Source organism: Microcaecilia unicolor, chromosome 2 (assembly GCF_901765095.1).
Source record: "Microcaecilia unicolor chromosome 2, aMicUni1.1, whole genome shotgun sequence".
Taxonomy (NCBI): domain Eukaryota; kingdom Metazoa; phylum Chordata; class Amphibia; order Gymnophiona; family Siphonopidae; genus Microcaecilia; species Microcaecilia unicolor.
This window is the reverse complement of record NC_044032.1, coordinates 235,020,113-235,040,415: the sequence shown is the minus strand read 5'-3', so window position 1 is coordinate 235,040,415 and position 20,303 is coordinate 235,020,113. Positions and strand designations below refer to the sequence as shown.

The window sequence follows — 20,303 nt, the reverse complement described above, 5'->3', positions numbered from 1 at the left end:
CCCTACAATCAAAATATTAATTATGTACAGGTGTTGCTCTGATCCCAGGCACACACTAGGCACCCACCTAGGTGAACTATAAAACCATGACTATCTAAGGAACAAAAGAACTGCCATACTGAATCAGACTAAAGGCCCCTCAAGGCCAATACCTTTTTTTCCAATAATAGCCAATCCAGATCAGAGATATCAGGTAGGATCCCAAAGAGAAGACAGATAGCATCCTACTTTCCCTCAGGGATAAGCAATGGCTTTCCCCATAAACCATTTTTAAACCCTGCTGTGTTAACTGCTTTTACTTAAACCTCCAGCAATATATTGCAGAGCTTTATTGCATGTTGAGTGAAAAAAAAAAAAAGATTTCTCCACAGCTATATACCTCACAACTGCCAAAACAGAAGAAAGAAACAATAGAAAGGAGGACCAACACATATTTTCTATCTGGTCAATATTCAGCCAGAAATGGTGAGCTTTTTTTTTTTTTAAATGCTGACCACTGTGGGCAAAATTAGGCCCTGATATTCAATGGTGGGTCATGTTTAGGCCTGTATGCCAGGGGTTCTCAACCCAGTCCTCAGGACACACCTAACGAGTCAGGTTTGTAGGATATTCACAATGAATATACATGAGATATATTTGCATGCACTATCTCCATTCTATTCAAATCTATTTCATGCATATTCATTGTAGATATCCTGAAAACCTGACTGGCTAGGTGTGTCCCAAGGACTGGGTTGAGAACCCCTGCTGTAAGTGGATCACCCCTCCCTCTTGAACCCCTCCCGACAAACAATTGGGCTCCCTATACTGAACCCCTTCCCAAACAACTCCCCCCCCCCCCCAAAAAAAAACACTGGGACCATCCATGCTGATCTCCCTCCCCATAAGCATTGCTGCGAGAACTAGGACCCCCATCCCTCCCCCGACCTACCTTTAAATTCCTTGTATTCTAGGGGGTTGTTGGGGCAAGAGCGATCTCCACCTGCTTCAGCCTGTCACAGCTCCTACAGCTAAAGAGCTATGGCAGTGTCTAGCTAGTACCATGAGACTGCCGCTAGAGGTCATGGCAGCCATTTTGTTGGAGGACCCAAGACAAGCAGGAGCGAGTGGGGATCACTCCTGCCCCAACTCCCTAGACTATCAGGATTTAAAGAAAGGGTTGGGGGATGAAGAGGTCTTGGAGAGGGAGATTGGCATAGGGGTGTCCAAGAGTTTTTGGGAAGGGTTTGGAAGGGATAGAGGGAGATGTGTGTGGGGACAAATCACATATCACCAAACTTCAGGAAAAGCCTGGCAAAGAGTGAGAAGTATAGACAAGCAAATATTCATCACTCTGGATTATATATTACACACACACACCTCTCAATCGTGATCCTTATCCCAAACTGTCCAAAATTATATTTACACTTATATTGAGAGTAACGGACAAGGTTCAGGTGTTATTATAGAAAGGTAAAGCTGTTTATTATACAATACTGGCAGCAAATAATAATAAAGGTAATCAGAGACAATGAATTATACAAAATCACCCAGACTGATGGTAAAGGGTCTTAAGTACCTGTCAAGGGAACTAAGATAGTGCACACGTGTCCTAATCCTGAAATTATTAGGATACCTAACCCTCAAGCACTACCAGGCACTGAACAATAGCAGTTCAACCTGACAGATGATACCACTCATGAACACTATATCCATAAGCAGGTCAGGAACTGATGAGGATGGACCAGGACCTCAGAAACTCAGGCAGCGGCAGATAGCAGGTGGACTCTCCCCAGCCGGGAAGAGTATGCAGGCAGGTGAGGCCACAGATTAACGAGCCTTCATCCTGTGGCAGGTTTGGAGCTAGCCGATGGCTGCTATCTCGGGTCCATCAGATAACACCTTCAAGGAAGGGGGTTTTTATACCCTCTCTCCAAGTCTTGGTGCAAGGTTGACTGGAACATGATGACCTTGTACTGTCCCAAATACAAAAACAAAAATTGTTGTTGCCAAAGTTGTTTTGCCTTTGTCAGACTGGATGTCTCTGCCAAGAGGGGGGGCAAAATTCCCCGGGCCTCCAATGGGGGTCCCTCTCTCTCCTGCTCCTGACGAGACCTGAGTGATCGTATCCCGACAGTAGCAGAAGAGAGAAAACTCCAGCACCGAGCCCCCCTTGGAGGCTGGCAAGGACCCGGAGCTTCCTCCAGCGCTGCTTTTCTGCCCATTGCTGAGTGGCTGCTTTTCCTCTCAGGCGCGCATGCTCAGTTTTGAAACCGAGCATGCCCTGAGAGCAAATGCAGCCTCAGGGGCAGACAGTCAGTTCTGGAGGAAGAAGTCTTCTGCTAGAAGGGCCTTGGGATCCCCTGCCAGCCAAGGTATTTCAATTCTGTTGCAGCAGCGGCTCTGCCCCAGGCCCGGTTCAGTCTCTCGACGGCACTGGTCTCTGCATTATGCTCAAGGCCTTCCACAATATCTAGTCTCTGCATGACAGCTGACAATGGCCAAGTCTCTAAAAGTCAGGTTCACAGTGTAGAATAGTGCTTCATGGTAGTGCCATATGCAGGGTTTTGCCCCTACAAAGAGAATACTCTTTGGGGGGAGGCAGGAAGAGAAGCATCTCTATTTATTCCCAGTCTATGAAGGAGGTTATCTGGGCATCAGCCAATATTCAGTGTCAGTGTCTGGCTAGCTAACAGGGCAAAGACAGGACTGAATATCAATGGCTGGCCCACTTTGCTTTGAATATGGACCCCTATATTTATATACTTCAATTTTAGTTTTAGAGGGTAAGTTTAGTTAGAGGCAGAACTCAATTTTTTTTTTTTTTTTTTTTTTGGGGGGGGGGGGGGGGGGGAGTGAGCCCAGATCACAGCTCTACCACTTCTTGTCAGACTCCAAATCAGCAGGGTACTCTACTCCAGTCCTTCTCTTCCAGGAAACATGCAAGGAAGAGGAGGGGAAGGGGTGAGTGAGCCTGCAGCAGAGCAGAGGGAGAATGGCCACTCTGCTCCCTAATCACACCTCTCTTCTTCTGTTGCTCCTGCCCAGGCCCAGGACCCCCCCCCCCCTAGTGCAAGGCTACTGGATGCCTTAAGCAAACCTTCAGCCTTACACCCTCTTTGACTGCAGCTGCTTTTTGCTGCTCCCCAGAAGCCTCTGCCCTAGGTGATCATCTAGTCTTGCTTAACGTTTTTTTTTTTTTGGGGGGGGGGGGGACCTTGCTCTCCCCAGCTGCACAGTTCAACTACCTCTTGTGTAGCTTAAGCCATGATTAGAGGGATAGTGCTGGGCAGACTTATATGGTTTGTGCCCTGAAAATGACAGATACAAATCAAGGTAAGGTATACACAAAAAGTAGCACATATGAGTTTATCTTGTTGGGCAGACTGGATGGACCGTGCAGGTCTTTTTCTGCCGTCATCTACTATGTTACTATGTAATTAGCCTTTAGAAAATTGCTCACCCTACATCTGGCTAAACTTACACACATTGTATCAACACAAGACAGGCAGGTATGATCCACAGCCAGTAGTAGCAAAAGAAGAGAATGGATTATGGAAGATAAAGTAGAGCACTTTTATTAAAAATAGTCAAAAGTGGCCACGTTTCACCTATTGCAGGCTGCTTCAGGGGCAGTGTCAATTAGACAATCCATAAATTAAACATGTCATAAATTAAAACCACAGTTACAACACTGAAAACATAAAAACTTCTATAAATAACTGAACATACTTGAATGAAATAATAAACATATGCAAAGCTATAAAAATCATGCACTGTACCAAAATGTCAATATCATTAACACAATAACTGACATAAATATCCTAAATAGTATCAAAAACATAAAAACATACTAAATAACATAACTATAATAAAAGTATATAAAAAATCAAATCCATAGTGGAAGGACGCTTAGTGCATACATTTGAACAGGTTTGTGACATCTCATTGTAGTGAACCATGCACATATGTTTAACAGGCAGTGAAAGCATATAATTAAAGGCATCTCTGACTACACACTACAGATTTATAACCACATTCCAAGTCAGTAATTGAATGTAACATAATCTGAAATTTAAAAGTTACTTAAAAAAAAAAGTAGCAACAACACAATGATAGAAATTAGGACTTACAGTCACAGTACTCTTCCCCACAGGACAGTTTGTCTGATTTACTTACTTAAGAAATGCAATAGTATTTCTCTATTTTACATATATTTGCATTGGCCGCCCATTGAAGCTAGGACACAGTTGAAATTCTACTTATAACTTTTCTACTTTTCTAGATTAGCTCCATCATATATGTATGAAGACTTTCTAGTCACTAATTCTTCTAGATTGTGCAGAGAAAGAATGTTTAATTCTTTTAGCTTCCCTTCGATTAAGGGCAAAAGGAAAATAAAAATGTTTGCGTCTCTATTTGCCTTTCAAGTAGCTAGAATGGGGAAAGAAATAAGTGCAATTTTTCAGGCTTCTTACAATTATTTAGAGTTTCGAAAGTTAAAATTATATTGTTTCATAGATACATGCTGACTGGTTAAATTTTAGCTAACCTTTCTGAAGTTATGTTCAGTATTATGCATATCCCAATAATTGTTCTGGTTTCTTCGTATAGTTATCCACTTAGAACTGAAAAAGTACATGCGAGATATAAAACCTGATGTAATGTAATCTATGAATGCTGGCTGTTTGTCAAGTTTACATGCATGTCACAAGAGTCAAAGGGCTATCTTTCCACAGAAACAAGTTAAAACAAAAAGAATAGCCTATTTATGGATAAAACTCGCAATAAACTCAGGATTCATTTGCTGCCATATTTTTGCATCACACTCATACAGGGAAGCAGATTATAGTCTTTTCTGGTCAGTAATTGAGCAACTGATTCTTGTAAGCCCCTTGGTATAATGTATTTGTAATAAAAGTGCTAAACTTACACATATACAGGCTGTATGTTACATAATCGTCCCTTAAGGGGATAAGTTTCAAAGCCATTTCCACACATAAAAGAGTGAGTTAGTAGATAAAATGGCTTATTCTAAAACTGCCCTAACTCTACATAGGTAAAAAGTATGTACATAATACCACTTATTCTATAACAGGTCACCTAAATTTAAGCATTATTTGCAACTGCCACTCATGCAAGTAAGTGTACACTTTCACGCATAAATGGCCGTAGCATGCCTAACTGCTATTCTGTTATTAAGCATTAAAATGGCTTAGTATGTACATGCAAGAGGGGAGTTCACAGGGGAGGGGCATGGATGTGTCGTATGCAGGACTGGCATTTATGCAGGTTGATTATACAATGCTGTAAGTGATGTGTAAATGCTGAATTTAGGCACATGCATTTATGCCAGCCATAGACCTGGCATAAGTGTGTGCGCCTACATTTAGGTGCACCAGTGCCAGTTTACACTAGTATTGTATAAGTGCTCTTAAAGAACAGATTCACTGCCCACACAAATATGGTGTCTAAATGTTGGCATCCTGTTACAGAATTGATCCTAATGCCATTTAGCTTGTATTTATACCTGCAGTGAGAAAAGGAAATCTCAGGAGTAGATCAAAGGTAGAGATTAGACTTCTATCAACATTTTTAGATTTTAAAAATGTACATACACTTTCACAAAAAGCATGTGTACTAAATAGTAGGTATACATGTTGGATATTTTGGTGGGTTAATTTTCAAGGGGAAAGTACCTGCATTAGAGGCCAACTGAAACTGCTTTTTTCAGTTTCAGCCAAAACCAAAGTTGCCACTGAAACTGTTTGAAAGTTGCCACTGAAACTGTTTGAAAGCTTTCTCCTGAAACTGAAACTTCAGCCAAAACCAAAGCTGCCACCGAAACTGTTTGAAAGCTTTTTCCTGAAACTGAAACTACAGCTGAAACTTATCACCTGGTTTCGGCCAAAGCTGAAACTAAAACCAAAAACTTCAGTTTGGTTGTGTCACTGTGAACCAGTGAGTAGAGAATGACATAGGGAAACGTTTGTCCCCATCCCTGCAGGCTCTGTCCCCATCCTCACGGTTACCAAGGATTCTCGTGTCATTCTCTACCAGCGAGGGCCGCTAGGGATTGTCAGAGCTTGCAGTCTACATCCTTCTACTAAACCATCAGGATCCAAGCCAGAATATATTTTAAATACACACACACAATAACACAGTACATGACAATGAAAGACCGTATTTTACCTTCAAGCAAAATAGCCTCCACACACATAGACTGCAGCTAATGAAAACTGAAATTAAAAGCCATGGTGCTTTCACAGTGGCTGACTTTGTGCCACACTTGCAGTGACTGACATCATAACTCCACAGAGAGACTAATTACTAAGCAGCATATCATCCCAAATTTACAGACTTAAATTCCTCCTAAAATTTTGTATCAAAAGCATTTATTTGGCACACTCTATTTACCATATAAAGCGAAGATACTTACCAGTAGCAAGTATTCTCCAAGGACAGCAGGCTTTATATTCTCAGAAGTGGGTGACACCGATCCACGTCACCCGGTCCGGCATTTACCATAATTAAATGAGAGCTTTCTGGAGCATGAGATGCACTCCACCACAAGAGTGCCTTCCCGCCCACAGCGAGAACGTGGTCTCCTCAGTTTAATACTCTAACAAAAAATAAAGTAAACATAACAAAGGAGACAACTCCAAGGGGAGGTGGGAGGCTGCACTCTCATTCAATTATATATAGTTTCAGGTTAATCTCTGTTATGTTCTCGCCATTGTGAGGACCAATGTTTGTTGTTTTTGGTGAGCCTGGAAGCTAGGGATTCCCCACTTCTGAGAATATAAAGCCCGCTGTCCTCGGAGAATACCTGCTACAGGTAAGTATCTTCGCTTTCTCTGAGGACAAGCAGGTTTATAATTCTCACATGGGGAATACCTAACATCCAGGCTCACCAAAAACAACAAACATTGGTCAATTGGGCCCCACAACGGCGAGGACATAACACAGATTAACCTGAAAATATATACAATCTGAATGAGAATGCAGCCTGGAACAGAATAAAACAGGCCTAGGTGAGTGGAGTCGGATTCTAGACCCAAATGGATTCTGCAACACGGTCTGCCCGAACCGAGTGTCGCATCGGGTATCCTGTTCAAGGCAGTAGTGTGATGTGAATGTCACGTGTGGTCTGAAGACTACATCACAGCCTTGCAAATTTCTTCAATGGAGGCTGACCTTCAGTGGGCTACCGACACAGCCATGGCTCTGACACTATGAGCCTTGATATGACCCTCCAAGGGCAGCCCCGCCTGGGTATAAGTGAAGGAAATGCAATCGGCCTCCTAATTAGAAATGGTGTGTTTCCCGATGGTGACCCCCATCCTGTTGGGATCAAAGGAAACAAAAAGCTGGGCGAACTATCTGTGTGGCCTTGTCCACTCCATGTAATAGGCCAATGCTCTCTTGGAATCCAAGGTGTGCAAGCTGCTTTCGCCAGGATAGGCATGAGGTCGGGGAAAAAATGTTGGCAAGACAATCGACTGATTCAGATAGAAATCCGACACCACCTTCGGCAGGATCTTAGGGTGCGTGCGGAAGACTATTCTATTGTGATGAAACTTAGTATAAGGTGCATCCAGTGACTCTACGAGCTGAAGTAACATCCACCAAGAAAATGACCTTCCAGGTCAAGTACTTCAGATGGCAGGAATTCAGTGGCTCAAAAGGAGCTTTCATCAGCTGGGTGAGAACGACGTTGAGATCCCATGCCACTGGTGGAGGTTTGACAGGGGGCTTTGACAAAAGCAAACCTCTCATGAAGCGAACAACTAAAGGCTGTCCAGAGATGGGCTTACCTTCTACACATTGATGATAAGCACTAAATGCACTAAGGTGAACACATAAGGAGTTGGTCTTGAGACCAGACTCTGATAAGTGCAGAAGGTATTCAAGTAGGGTCTGTGTAGGGCAAGTAAGGGGATCTTGGGCCTTGCTCTCAAACCAGACGGCAAACTTCCTCCATTTAAAAGAGTAATATCTCTTAGTGGAATCTTTCCTGGAAGCCAGGAAAACCTGGGAGACACCCTATGAAAGACCCAAGGAAGCAAATTCTAGGCTCTCAACATCCAAGCTGTGAGAGCCAGATACTGGATGTTGGGATGTAGAAGAGACCCCTCATTCTGAGTGATGAGGGTTGGAAAACACTCCAATCTCCATGGTTCTTCGGAGGATAATTCCAGAAGAAGAGGGAACCATATCTGTCATGGCACGATCAGAAACATAATTCTAAGGTCTTGTTTGAGTTTCAACAAAGTTTTCCCCACTAGAGGTATTGGAGGATACACATACAGAAGACCTATCCCCCAAATGAGGAGGAAGACATCTGATGCTAATCTGTCGTGGGCCTGAAGCCTGGAACAGAACTTGTGGTTGATCTGATTGGCAAAAAGATCCACCAAGGGGGTGCCACATGCTCGGAAGATCTTGCGTTTGAATTATCCTGCTCAGTCTATCAGCCAGGGTATTGTTTGTGCCTGCTAGATAAGTGGCACGAAGGAACATGACATGTTGTCGAGCCCAGTGCCACATCCGGACATCCTCCTGACACAGAGGGCATGATCCGGTGCTCTCCTCTGCTTGTTGGTGTAATACATTGCACTTGATTGTATGTTGGATGAAAACAATTTGGTGAGATAACCGATCTCTGAAAGCCTTTAGAGAGTTCCGAGTGCCCGAAGTTACAGGAGATTGATCCGAAGATTCATTTTCTGGGCGGACAAACTCCATGAGTGTGAAGCCCATTTACATTAGTTCCCCATCCCAGGAGAGATGCCTCCGTCGTTAACATTTTTTGCGGCTGGGGAATTTGAAATGGAAGTCCAGATTCAAACTGGATCGAATGGTCCACCACTGAAGAGAGCATACAAGCTCTGGGGACACTTGGTTGACATCTTCTAGACTCCCCATAGCTTGATACCACTGAGAAGCTAGGTTACATTTAGCTGATTTAATGTGAAGACATATCATGGGTGTAACGTACTCTGTGAAAGCCATGTGGCCCAACAATCTCAACATCTGCCAAGCTGTGACCTGCTGAGAGGCACAAACCTTGAACATGAGTGAGACAAGATTGTCCGCTCTTGTCTCCGGGAGGTAGGCTCAAACCTTCTGTGTGTCGAGCAGAGCTCCTATGAACTCCAATCACTAGACAGGGTGGAGATGGGACTTGGGGTAGTTTAAAACCAACTGTAGTAGCTCGAGCACCCGAATTGTCATCCGCATCAACTCCTGAGCACCCTCCTCTGAGGTGCTATTCACCAGCCAATCATCAAAATACGGGAACATGTGGACTCCCAGTCTGCGTAGTAATACTGCAACTACAGCTAGACATTTGATGAAGACCCTAGGAGCTGATGTGAGACCAAAAGGCAACACTTGGTACTGAAAGTGATGTGTGCCCAGCCGAAATCGAAGATAAGTATCGGGATGTGAGTATATGTATCTTTTAAGTCCAGAGAGCATAGCCAATCATTTTTCTGAATTATAGGTCTAGGAAGGGACGCATCCCCACTGTATTCTTCTGCACAAGGAAGTACCTGGAACAGAATCCCTGCCCTTCTTCCCCTGGTTGAACAGGTTTGACCACATGGGCCTTCAGAAGCGCGGAGAGTTCCTCTGCAAGTACCTGCCTGTGTTAGCTGAATGAATGAGCTTTCAGTGGGCAGTTTGGAGGTTTTAGATGCCAATTGAGGGCATATCCGAGACGGACTATTTGAAGAACCCACCAGTTGGAGGTTATAAGAGGCCACCTTTGATGAAAAACGTTCAGCCACTCCCGACTGGCAAGTTGTCCAGGACGGACACTTTTTCTGCGGCTATGCTCTGCTGGAGCCAGTCAAAAGCTCGTCCCTTGCTTTGCCTGGGGAGCAGCAGGGGTCTTAGGTGCATGTTGTCGACATGAACGATTTGTGCTGGGGCTGAGCCTGAGTAGGCTGGCGAGCCAAAGGGTTGTACCTACGCCTAGAATAGTATAAGGAACTTCTCCTTGGCTTGCCAAAAGTCCTTCAAAAAGGTCTGCGAATTGCTATACTTTGAGCACAGATCCTGGATGGCGCATCAAAAGTGTCATAAGTGCCCCTGGCCAAGAACGTTTGACAAGCCTTCTGCTGCTTTACCAACTGGCAAAGAGGCTCAGCCTGCTCCAGAGGGAACATGTCAACCAAGTCTAACAGCTAGCGCACAGAGTTTTGCAAGTAGACACTCATGAAGAGCTGGTAAGATTGTATATGGGAAATGAGCATTAAAGCCTGAACACATCTTCCTCCCAAAAGAATCCAGGGTTCCAGCTTCTTTACCTGGGGGTGCCAAGGCATAGTCCCTGGAACTCTTGGCTCTTTTGAGAATGGACTCCACTACCATGGAATCGTAAGGCAACTGTGGCCTATCAAAACTAGGTGCACTGTGGAGCCGATACTGGGTGTCAATCGTCTTGGGCATGACAGGGACAAATAGAGGGGACTACCAGTTCCTCACGAGAACTTCCCTGAGTACCTCATGGAGAGGTGCAGTCACAGCCTCCTTAGGAGGAGATGTGTAGTCCAGGACCTCGAGCATCTTGGCCCTGGGCTCATCCTCCACTTCTAAAGGAAATGGTATGGCATTAGAAAAAGAAACAAAACTTAAAACCGAGTGATGTGAGGACATGATAAGTAAAACACCTTCTCCTCACACGGAAAAAGAAAGAACTGAGAAGACAGCATTCTCGTGGTGGGCAGGAAGGCACTTGCATATGTGTAGTGGAGCGTGTCTTGAGCTCCACAAAGCTCTCACTTAGCTATGGTAAATGACGGACCGGGCAACGCGGATCGGCGTGAGAATTATAAACCTGCTTGTGCTCGGAGAAACTATTGTATTATTCGCTGGTTGTACACACTTTATTCTGAAGAAGCTCCAGACGGTTCAAAACACCGCAGCCAGACTATTCTTTGGAAAATCTCGCTTCGACAGTGCACAGCCTCTTCGTGTGAGACTTCACTGGCTTCCCATTAAGGACCATATTGATTTCAAGATCTGTGCCTTAACTCATAAGATCATTTACGGCGAAGCACCAGTTTACATGTGTGATTTGATTGATTTACCTGCTAGAAATTCCTTGGTGTCATCTCGAACTTATCTAAATCTGCACTATCCTTCATGCAGGAATTTAAAATACAAGACTATCTACGCTTCTTCCTTTTCGTTCATCAGCCCGCGAACCTGGAATGCTTTGCCGAGGCTCCTGAAAGAAACACTGGATCATCAAACATTTAAAAAATTACTAAAAACTTATTTGTTTAGTAAAGCCTACCCCGAAGTCAACAATGCTGCTTAACCCCCTTTTTTTCCCATTTCGTTAGTTTACCCGCATTTCACCCTCTGTCAACTTCACTTTTGCTGCTCCTGTATTCCCCTCCGTATTCTCTTATTTTAGCCACTCTGTACTTAAATTTGTAACCTTTGTATACTGGACCAAATTTATCCTGTTTTATTATGTAATTTTCCAGGAACTTTGTTAGCCACATTGAGCTGCATAAGCTGGGAAAAAGTGGGATACAAGTGAGCCAAATAAATAAATTGTCCACAATCATATCTGCATTACTTGCAATTGAAGTACAAAACAAAAAAAACCCAAAAAGTACCCCCCTCCTTAGAATCCCTTGGTTCTAGTGGTATAGACAGGGCAGGAGCGATGCCCCAGTCACAGTAGCCATTTTGAGGGCAGAGCCAAAACGGGCAGGAGTAACTGGGGATCGCTTTTGCCTCAACTATAATCCTTGACCACCAAGGCTTGTAAAATAAGCCCAGGAAGACCTATGGGTGTGGTGGGGGGGGGGGGGAAGACACAGGGGTTCTGGGAGGAGGGGTAACTCCTGTTCAGGGGCAGGAGGCAGACAAAAAGGATTCGGCTTTCACCAAAAACACATGGTCATTTTCGGCTGAATCCAAAAACATGACCAAAATTTAAAATAACCTTTCAGCTGCAACCCGGCAGAAAAAAGATTTTGGGCTGTTTCGGTGCCATAACAGAAATTAAGTCAGCCTCTAAACTGCATACCTTCCCTTTCCAGATTAAAATAATTAATGTGTGTTTATTTCCTGCACAAATTAGATATGCTGTTACAAAATTTCCTTCTTGGTGTGATAAAAATTTAGAATCACTATATTAATAGTTACTCATTGAATGAAAGAAGAAACAGAAATATGACTGCACACGTTATCATGTCTGTCTACAAAAGATCAGATACAGGGATATTCTGCCCCCATGTGTCCATCTCTGTATAGCAAACTACTGTACATAAAGCAGTAAGCATTTGTAATATTATTTCATCTGATAAAACGAAAGGAAGATGCTAAGATAAAGCAAAGATACTTACCTGTAACTGGTGTTCTCCGAGGACAGCAGGCCGATTATTCTGAGTGGTGTCATCCGACGGAGCTCGGTGCAGACACTGACTAGCAAGTAGAAAATTCTAGCAGCGTCTGCATCATGCAAGCGCTGGTGCCTTCCCGCCCAAAGCGCAAGCATGAGTCATCCGGTCAGGTGAAAAAGCTTATAACTAAATTCAACTCCTAAATGGGAGAGTACGTGAGAATAATCGGCCTGCTGCCCTTGGAGAACACCAGCTACAGGTAAGTGTCTTTGTTTTCTCCAAGGACAAGCAAGTCTTCTTATTCTGATCTGGGAAGCCCTTGCTACCTGACTCACAGACAACAAGAAAGCTAGGATAACTGAGTCAAGACTAAAACTTCAAATAACCTTAAACTATATATATACTAGCTGTGTAGCTGTAGCCTGGAACAGAAAAAAAACGGGCCTAGGAGGGTGGAGTTGGATTCCAGACACTGACCAAATTCTGTAGAACTGCCTGTCCAAACCGACTGTCGCATCAGGTATCCTGATCCAGACAGTAGTGGGAAGTGAATGTGTGGACTGAACAAATTCTGTAGAACTGCATGTCCGAACAGACTGTCGCATCAGGTATCCTAATCCAGACAGTAGTGGAAAGTGAATGTGTGAACTAAAGACCACATCGCAGCATTGCAAATCTCCTCTATGTTGGCTGATCTCAAGTGGGCTACCAACGTAGCATTGGCTCTGACATTGTGAGTTGTGACATTTCCCTCAAGAGTCAGCCCAGACTGAGCATAAGCAAAGGAGATGCAATCTGCTATCCAATTTGAAAGTGTGCATTTGCTGATAGCCACCCCTAGTCTGTTCAGGTCAAAAGAAATGAAAAGGTGGGTGGACTGTGTATGGGCTTCAGTCTGCTCCAGGTAGAGGGCGAAGGCTTGCTTGCAGTCTAAAGTATGCAGTACACTTTCACTCATTTAAAGCATATATCCGTGGAGTAATAATCTCTTTCTCGGCACACCTCAACAAGAAATTGAATTCTGAGTTGCATGAATTAGAGGATAAAATTAAACATCTAGAAACTTCCCACCAAAATAGTCTTCATGATATCACCATCTACAATCAATTATGCAAGGCTAGACTTTCTTACAATTCTGTTCTTAGTAAACGGGCCAGCAATACTATTTTTCAGCAAGCATCAACTTACTATATAGATCAAGACAAACCTGGCCATCTTTTGGTCAACTATTTTAAAACCAAAGTGGAAAGAACAAATATCTCTGCTATTAAAGATTTCACTGGCTCTCTTGTCACAGAAGACTCTGATATATTAAACTGCTTTCTTGCTTACTACCGAGATTTATACACTTCACAAACTGTAGCCAATCTATCGGTTACTGCTTTCCTATGTGACCTCCCGCATCCTGTCATTTGCTCTGAGGATAATTCTTCATTTATTAAACCTATAACTGAGGATGAAGTGCTTGAAACTCTTCTACACATGGCTAAATGCAGAACGCTAGGGCCAGATAGCTTGCCTGTGGAATTTTACCTTGCTTTTCAGGCCCCATTATTGCCTAAGCTGACCGCATTTTTCTGCCATCTAATTCAATCTAACTTTGTTTCTGGGTCCTTCACAATACGATTGTCCTACTTAAACCAGGTAAAGATCCTCAACAAGTGCAGAGCTATCGTTCACTATCCATGATTAATGTGGATGCAAAAATTTATGCCAAACTCCTTGCAACCCATCTACAGCTCATTCTCCTGAAAATCATCGCTAACGACCAAACTGGATTTATGAATGGCCAATCTTCCTCTGATAACACCAGGCTCTTTGTCAATGTTTTACATTCTGCAAACACCTCTAAATTAGCCTATGTTGCTATAGGTTTGGATGCTGAAAAAGCATTCGACTGAGTTGAACGTCTTTTTAATACTCTTGAATGGTTTGGAATCACCCAGTCTGCAATCAACATTATCAAAATATTGCATCAAGCTCCAACCATGGCAATACAAATCAACAACAAACTGTCCAGCATTTTCCATCCTTCGAGAGATACCCGACAAGGATGCCCATTGTCGTCACTCCTTTTTAATATCATCTTGGAATCTCTTTTGCTGGCAATTCATAACAACTTAGATTGTGAGCCCTCCTGGGACAGAGAAATATCCAGTGTACCTGAATGTAACTCACCTTGAGCTACTACTGAAAAAGGTGTGAGCAAAATCTAAACAAATAAATAAACTATTCCATTCAAGGAATTCCCTGTGGAACCAATTTAATAAAATGTCCGGCTTATGCAGATGACATCCTTGTCTACACTACTCCCAGCTCACTTCCTCATCTTTTGGACACCATCCAAAACTATGTCAACTGGCTATAAACTGAATCAGACTAAGACTGAAATCATGCCTTTGAACTGTCCAGAAATACAGTCTGACATTGTTAAATTTAACTTCATGTGGGCACATCTCAAACTAAAATATCTTGGAGTACATTTTGGACCTACTCTAGAAGAAACCAAACAGATTAACCAAGACGTACTTAAGATTGTTAAAGACTGAACTACTAGCTGGTTGCTTTACATCTCAGTTGGTGGGGTAGATTGGATATAATCGAAATGATGATAGCTCCAAAAATTAACTATGTCTTAAGTATGCTACCTTTCTACCACGACCATATTACTTACTCAAAGATCAAAAAATGTTTACTTCCTTTGGAACAATAAACCACTGAGAATTGCTCTAAAGGAGCTAAAAGCTCACAAGGACCAAGGAGGAGTTAACTTCCCCTGCTTCCATACCTATCATATAGCTTTCTTATTGAAGCAATGTACAACATGGATTCTTGACTCTGATCCTTCTACTCATCCAACTAGACTTCTGTTTGAACAAGAATTATGGTCTGGATACCCTCTTCATCTTCTTCCATTTTGCTCATTCTCGAACTACCTAAACAAAAACATGATTACCATCAGTGCTGCAGTAGCTCTCAGAGAAATAGAACCTGCAATGAAAGTTCAATGGCCAAATTGTACATGCACCTCTTTGGAATAACCCAAACTTCAAAATTCATTACAAACCAATTAACTGGAGTCTATGGGAAAAAAGCTGGTATCTGGTCAGTCAAGCATTTAAGAACTAATAATTCTTGGACACCTTTTAGTGATTTACAATAGCAATACAGTTTTCCTCCTAGCCAACATTTCCAATGGCTTCAACTGATCCATTGCCTAACAATGTTCTTTTCAACTTTACCCCTATCTGAGGAAGAACCATGCATTCTCAATTTCTTTTCTTTAATTTCATCAGTAAAAGGCACCATTAACAACTGGTATAAGATCCTGGAGGCTTTGTTCACTAATTCCTAATGATCCTAGTTAGGCGGTTAAAATTAAAACTATTTAGGCATAGGCAACTTATACTATTGCCTAGGGCACCAGATTTTGAAGGCACCAAATATCCAGGCTAGAGAGGGACCCGGTTCCCTTTGCTTTAGAGACATATGCTTCCAAAGGCCAACTTTAGGGGGTGGCAAACAGGGCAATTGCCCTGGGCCCCCATACTATAGGAGGCCCCAAACCTGCCTCAAGCTAAAGGAGGCATAGGCTGAAGGCTAGCTTTTGGGCCCCTTCCCTGGTTTCTGCTCTTGGCCCTTGAATGTCTAACACCAGCCCGTCTTCCAAGCAGTGCAGCTGCAACATTCGAACCTCCTACACTTTTGCTGTTTTCAGTCCTACCTATAAGTGCCAGAATCTTAAATCTGGCTCTGCTAGCAGGAACACTACAAAGTACCGAGAGGGGAGCAAAGCTGCACCATCACTATCAGGAACATTCCAAAGGTCAATGAAAGAAGAGAAAACAGCCCATACAAAGTCAAGCTAACACCCAAGTCTTCAGGATAGGGGCAAAACAGCACCAGCAGTGGCAGCAACTCCCAAAGGCACTGAGAGAAAGCAAAGTAGCATTAAGAATAACAGGAACACTCCAGGCCTCTATGAGAAGGCCTAAAGCAGTACCAGCAATGGCAGGTGTATCTCAAGGAACTGAAAAAGAGACAAAGGCAGCACAAACACTGGTAACAAAAAGAAAATCATAAAAATCAGAAAACAATGAGTTCAGAGTAAAGCAGCAAGAGTGCTACAAAGAAATACTTTTTCACAGCGAGGGTAGTGGATGTTGAAACATCCTTCCAGGAGAGGTGGTAGAGAGTTGCACGGGGACAGAAATCCAACCCGTCCCCGCCCATCCCCACTGGAATCCAACCCATCCCCATTCGTTCCCATAGGGATTCTAACCCATCCCCGCAAGAATTTAACCTGTCCTCACTCAGTCCCACAAAAAGTTAATGGTACATTTTTAAAAAATTCCTGTCGGCTCTCTCAGTCTCTGGGTTTGAGCCACAGCACTACAGGCAAGGAAGGAATGGAAGTTGGAAGTTGGAACACTCTGGTGTGCACATGTAAGACTTCTCTGATTCACTGGCACTGTGTGCTAAGAGATCTCCACATGCACGTGCCAGTAGGTCAGGTGACATCTGATTCTCGTGCCTATGTCAGAGCTGAGGTCTACGCATCAGCCCGGGAGCACAGAGGATTAATAGTAACATAGTAAATGACATTAGATAAAAAATGGATTGGTCCATCCAGTCTGCCCAATAGTCACAATCATTATCAATTCATGATTAAATCAACAATGAATGTGATATTATATACTTGATTATGGTCTTTCTGTGGTGTTTCTGGGACATAGACCATAAAAGTCCACCTGGCCCTATCCTTATGTTCCAACTGCTGGAGTTGCCCTCAAAGCCCAATCCAGCCTATTCAAATTCTCATTTCTGGAACGCGTTGCCACGCAACCTAAAAGCGATCCATGAACTGACCAACTTCCGCAAACTACTGAAGACCCATCTCTTTGACAAAGAGGCATATTTTCAAAGCACTTAGCCTCCCAAAGTTCCATAGAAACCTATGGAACTTAGCCTCCCAAAGTGCTTTGAAAATATGCCTCAAAATATACCACAAAGATCAACACATGTAAAACTCCACACATATATCCAGAAATGTTTAATAATGCCTTCTGTTATATTACTATCTTGTATTCTATTATCATGTAACCCAAAATCCTTCTGTAACACCAAATGTCTATTCTCTTCTTATTTCCACTATCCACGATGTATTGTAAGCCACATTGAGCCTGCAAAGAGGTGGGAAAATGTGGGGTACAAATGCAATAAATAAATAAATTTGCGGGACACAAACCGTAAAAGTCTGTCCAGCACTGTCCTCATGTTCCAGCCACTAAAGTTGCTGTCTAAACCCTTTGCAGCCCATCCTAAACCAGATTGCCACATATGATACACAGACCGTACAGGTCTTCCACTATTGGCTCTAGTTCATCACAGCCAGAGTCACCACCTAAGTGTCATGCGACACATCCACACACATGCAACCTTTTAAGTTTAGGTTTTTTATAACTTCCATTTTCTAATTAGAGATCCTCTGTGTTCATCCCATGCCTTTTTGAATTTCATCACCATTTGTATCTCTACCTCCTCCTTAATGGAGACTTTCCACATCTGTGCTGTTAAAGCAAGGAGGAGGAGGAGGAGACAGCACTCAAAGAACTTGGTACTCGGTAGGTGAGAGGCTGACTCAAGTGCAGCATACACTTCCATGAGAACCCCACAGGAACTGCTTCCATCCCCACGGGAACCCTGCAGGAACTGCTTCCATCCCCACGGGAACCCCGCAGGAACTGCTTCCGTCCCTGCGGGAATCCCGCGGGTTCTGTGGGATTCCCACGAACCCCGTTCCCGTGCAGGTCTCTATGGTAGAGTCAAAAATGGTGAGGGGATTAGAAATGCATGGGATAAGCACAGGGGATGCCTAAACAGTAAGAGGATGGAAACAAAACCTGGCCGTTGAGATTATGATGGGCAACAGTTGTAGGAAATAAGGCCAATGCCAGACAAATTTCTATGGTCCAGCAAAATGGAAAAGACAGATGAAGATTTGGCAACTCCAGTATTAGGGAACTAAGGCCAGTTCTGGACGGACTTCTATAGTCTGTATCACACAGCTGTTAACATTGAGGGTGCAAAATGGCAGAGCCATGCCTTGACAATTGCATTATCAGACACAGGCACCCACACCAACCCATTTCAGAACCACTGGTACCTGTGTAGTTTTTTTCTCTTCCTTTATGGGTCCATGGAAGAGTGTGAAGGGGTCTTCCTGGATCTCCTCCAACAGAAGGGAGTAATTCCATTTTAAGGATGTAGTACCTCTTTCCTTCGTACTTTAGAAATAGGTTATCTCACCTTTAAAAATATATGTCTCAAGACTATTTATGAGAATTCATTTTCATATTAAGGAGCAAAAATTTGGAATGTACTTCCATGGGATATAAAAAGTTTGTCAACTTATTTTTTGTTTAGAAAAGCTTTGAAGGCATTTTTATTTGAACAATAATTTACTATTGCTCTGTTTTGCTGAAATGTATTTTTAAGTGTATTTCCCTACATATAAGTAGGCTTATCTTTTTGTAAACTGCTACAAATCCATAGAGAAAGCTGGCAGTATAGAAAACACTAATAGAATAGAATAGAATAGAATAAATAGAAGGAACACAGAATTTCAAGTAAATTTCAGGAATAACACGTAATCTAGATTTAGGCAGTAAAAAACACATGTAAATGCTGTTATTCTAGTAATTTATGCACATGTGCTGACAGATGTACTACATAAATGACCATTTTCTGGTATGTGCTATTCTGTAAGTATGAGCCAATATATTGGATGAAAATCCAGAAGAAGTGAGCAGAGGTGTTTGATATTTTTAACTTTTAGGGGTATATTTTGTCATAACCCCTTTTAGTTCTTACCCCTGACGCAGCCTGAGGGCAAAACGTGGCCACGTTGGGTAATTGTTGTAATAAACCACTTCTCCTTTTTATCTTGGTCTGCTTTCTTTTATGTTCTTTGAATTTTAGTAAGCAAATCTGTGCCTCTTTTTTTCTGTTTGTTCAGATTTTAGACTGCATTTACTTACTCAGTTTAGTTAAATTCATTTTGGCATCCAATAAAAAGTATGGAAAGACTGCATTAACGTAACAGTGTAATGGTCAAACTTGATCAAATGAAGAAATCTGTATTACAAGTGAATGACATGCTTATTGAAAATGATCATTAACAATACCTGGAGGTGTTAGTTGTGTTAATTCAAATCTGGTTTTATCATCTACAAAGAAAAACAATATGAGATTTACTATAGTTATTCTAAAAATTTGAAACACTCCTTTTCTACTAGTGTTTACAGGATAAGACTTCATTTGTCAGGATATGAAATTATGACCATTATATATGGAAAAGCAACAAAGAACCCTGGCTTCCCTGGTTCTCAGCCCTAGTTATAGGCTAAAACTCCACTGCTAAGTGAAAAATATCTTATGACTACAATAATGTATTTGTCATTTTTTTCTGTATTCTAATTTGTCTACATGTTACTTCAGGTGAAAGAATGTCTTTTCTCTACAGAAGGACACATTTTCATTGGCATTTAGTTAGAAAAAAGGACAAGGAGAAAATCTTTCTTCCTGACTTATGTGTATGCCTCTTTTTCTTTCTTATCTTAACCTGGGGTTCTTTTCTATATGTTTTAGCCTGTATATCATTTTATAATGTACTCAGAAAAGGTGGTATATTAAGGGGTAAAAAAAACGTCCAAAAGGCGGCACAAAGCAGCAGATGGACATTTTTCTGCCAAAATGTCCAAATCACTATTTTCAAAACTAATTTTTAAGACAGTTTTCTATGCTGTTCATATGCAGTGCGTCCAAATCACAAGGGGGCATGTTGGGTGCGGGATTTGGGAGTTCCCAAAAATTGGAAGTTTTGCTGCCATAATGGAACAAAACATAAATGTCCAATTCTAAATTAGACGTTTTGGTCTAGACTTGTTTCAA

General features: G+C 42.4%; 1 protein-coding gene across 4 annotated transcripts in view; it reads right to left on the bottom strand.

The window, feature by feature from the left end:
- Positions 1-20,303, bottom strand: part of SPATA6L (spermatogenesis associated 6 like) — a 201,760-nt gene that overhangs the window by 154,952 nt on the left and 26,505 nt on the right. For 3 of the 4 annotated variants that reach the window (XR_003941029.1, XM_030193805.1, XM_030193807.1), the window contains exon 4: positions 19,538-19,579. Coding sequence is in view for 3 of the 4 variants with exons in the window: in XM_030193805.1 (XP_030049665.1) it covers positions 19,538-19,579 (42 nt within the window). In the remaining variant the exon portion in view is untranslated. Of the gene's footprint in view, positions 1-15,138; positions 15,179-19,537; positions 19,580-20,303 lie in introns of those variants that run through there. The other variant, XM_030193808.1, reaches the window with a different exon arrangement.